The 2,763-nt window shown below is 42.9% G+C and overlaps 1 protein-coding gene across 1 annotated transcript; it reads right to left on the reverse strand.

Annotated features, from left to right (window-relative positions):
- Nucleotides 1-324: 324 nt before the first annotated feature.
- Nucleotides 325-2,053, reverse strand: LOC105052280 (transcription repressor OFP3). Its single transcript, XM_010933046.4, has one exon. The coding sequence runs from the start codon at nucleotides 1,596-1,598 to the stop codon at nucleotides 432-434; it is 1,167 nt and encodes a 388-aa protein (XP_010931348.1). The 5' UTR covers nucleotides 1,599-2,053; the 3' UTR covers nucleotides 325-431.
- Between the last annotated feature and the right edge of the window lie 710 nt (nucleotides 2,054-2,763).

Below are 2,763 nucleotides of genomic sequence, written 5' to 3' on the forward strand. Positions count from 1 at the left end.
TGAATCTTAATAGAGATGGGTAGCTGGACCATATTGCAACAAAATCTTAAGTTTTGGAGCCTAATTGAGAATATTAGATGTTGTGGAGTGTAAGTGCAAATCACAGAAATTGAAGTAGTGTTGTTGCAATTTTTTCTTAAATTTATTTCTTGCTATGCAGCTCATTCACTTGTTCTTATCTAGTTTCAATCTAACCACATGGAGCTCAAGAAGGCAAATGTTGTAAATTGGGAAAGTAGAAACAAAAAAGGAAGCACACTCAAACCAAAATGATTTTAATAATTGAGAGTCCTATAATGGGACAGAATTCCACTTCATGCTAATAACAACTTATCCCACATTTTCATTTTAAAAAAAATAGGAAAACAACCTATCCAAGGCATATATAGATTAATACAAATCCCATGCTGAGGGACTCTGTTCTTACTTCTTTACAATCTAATGTTAGTGAGATCAAACCAAATTTGCTCAAATACCTTGACGATCACACCGTGATACTCTTTCGAATTCAGCGACAAGTAGCAAGCCAGAAGCTCCTCCAGATCCTTCGATGCCCGGATATTGTTCTCGACGATCATCTCCACCATTGACTCTCTGAAATCCCTCTGAGGATCTGATGATGATATAATGATCGCAAAACTCTCCCGTAATCCCTTCGCCGTCATCGCCAAGTCGCTGCTCTTCCGGTTTCGCTGGACCTGTTGTACCCTGTTGCTGACGAGCCTTGGAGAGCTTTCCCTCATCCGAAGTCGATGAAGTCCCGGCGGGGACTTCTTCACTGCGCTCTTGCTCTGCTCCTCTACAGAACAACCACTATGGTAGACCCCCTGCTTTGCATGCATATCGGCATTATCTAATTTAACAGCGCCGGCTTCCTTCTTCGCCGGCTTTGTTAGAGTTCGTGGGATTCTATGCTCTGAGACCATGGTGCAGTCCCCAACCTTTTCGAGTTTTCGAGAGATGGAGCTCCTGGTGCCCAATTCAATGATTATATCGGTTGCAGAGGTGGTGACCCAGAAGCTACAAGAGTGTGACCATGACGCGACGCCATCGAAACCATCGAATTCGATTTTGTTGCTGATGAGGGGCTTGTGAAGGTCATTGCCACGGCCATGGATGCGGTGGTGGCGGTCGCACGAAGGGCTCTCGAGGGAGGCTTCTGGGAAGTCGGTCACGGCTTCAGACTTCCACACTCTGCAGCCACAGCCAGCAGAGAGAGAGGAGGTGACAAGCTTGGTGGTGTGGGAAGCCTTGCTGCCCTTCCTTCTGCTTCTTCTCTTGGATCTCCGAGGAAGGTCTATGAGAAAGTGGGTGTCGGAAGCCTGGAGGTGGAAAGGGGAATTGGGGAACTTCTCTGTTTCGACTCTGCTAGAGATGTAGTAAGAGCCTCTTCTGGGGAGAAGGTCTTGTTTGGGCTCTGGGGATGGTGGTGTGGATGGCTCTGGTGGTGCGGATGGTGATGTCCTTGTAGTAGGATAGCACTTCTTCATGGAACGTGAGTTGGTATGGCTCTTCCTTCCTTTGTTTCCCATGTCCTTGAGCTTGTAAAACCAAGCATTCGGCATCATGTCAGATAATCTAAACCTATAGTTTCCCATCTATCGACTTCACCAACAAAACAAGAAAGCTCTTTCTATAGGGGGTCAACACTCGCACAAGAGTAAAAAAAAGCTAGGGATTCTACTGATCTAGCATTGCTATACCCTTCTACTAGAGTTTGGAAAGAACTGTCAACAACCATACAAAAGCTGACCGAGTGCAATCTAATTTAGACACGAGGACATACCTGAGAAGACCATAATAGAACCAAATTAACAAAAGCAAGTGGAAAAGCTCTCTTGAATGTTATCCTAGCTTTGTATCCTCCTTCCTTGTTTAGGGTCTATAAACACAGAAGAAAAGAGAAGCTGAGGACTGAAGCACCTACCATTCCTGTAAAGATTCCAATCTCTTCTTTTGACAGTACTTACAATGATCACGAAAAGGCTAAGCTATTTTAAGTCATATACACAACAAAATAAAACAAAACCCTCTCTCTCTCTCTCTCTCTCTCTCTCTCTCTCTCTGTATGTGAAAATGCACTGTGAAGGGGGGTGGGATGGAGGAGGGAGGAGGGTGATAAATAGGAAGAGGAAAGAAGGTGGTCGGGAGAGGAAAGAGACGTGGAGGGTGTCTTCAGGCCGACGGTGGGGTCTAAGAATAGAAGAGGCAGAAGCGGACCGAAAGCAAACAGAACGGTGGGTTGGATTCTTCATAAAATTTCCATCCTTATATCTAATAAAACCTTGCCGGTATTTTATTTAATTTTCAATTTTTTTATAACCATTTTACTTAATATGGTTGTTACCATGATCATGAAGCAACTATGCCTATATTTTTTCTTTTTTTATGACGAAGATAATATACAGAAAATTTAGGATTGAGTCCACATAATATTATTGTTTTTATGGTGCTGTCAAGGGAATAATGCAGTGCATCTCCAACAACCACGGTTCAGCCGATCTTGTCTCGACCGCCAGCACACAAGAATGTTTGGTAGCCATAAGCATGAAATTGTGAATGCTCTCCTTAAAATTTTAGAATCGGCTTGATAAATATAATGCTAGCTTGGTTGCTAATTGATAGAGAATTATTACTTGTCTCCACGTAATCCTGGTCAAAGATTATTAACAACGTGACAAGTGTTCCCTGCTTAGTGGCACAAGAGATTTACAAAGTGGAAGAATGGTTAGGTCTAAATATGATGTGCAAAAAAAAAAAAAA

The sequence above is a fragment of the Elaeis guineensis genome, chromosome 10 (assembly GCF_000442705.2).
Source record: "Elaeis guineensis isolate ETL-2024a chromosome 10, EG11, whole genome shotgun sequence".
NCBI lineage: Eukaryota > Viridiplantae > Streptophyta > Magnoliopsida > Arecales > Arecaceae > Elaeis > Elaeis guineensis.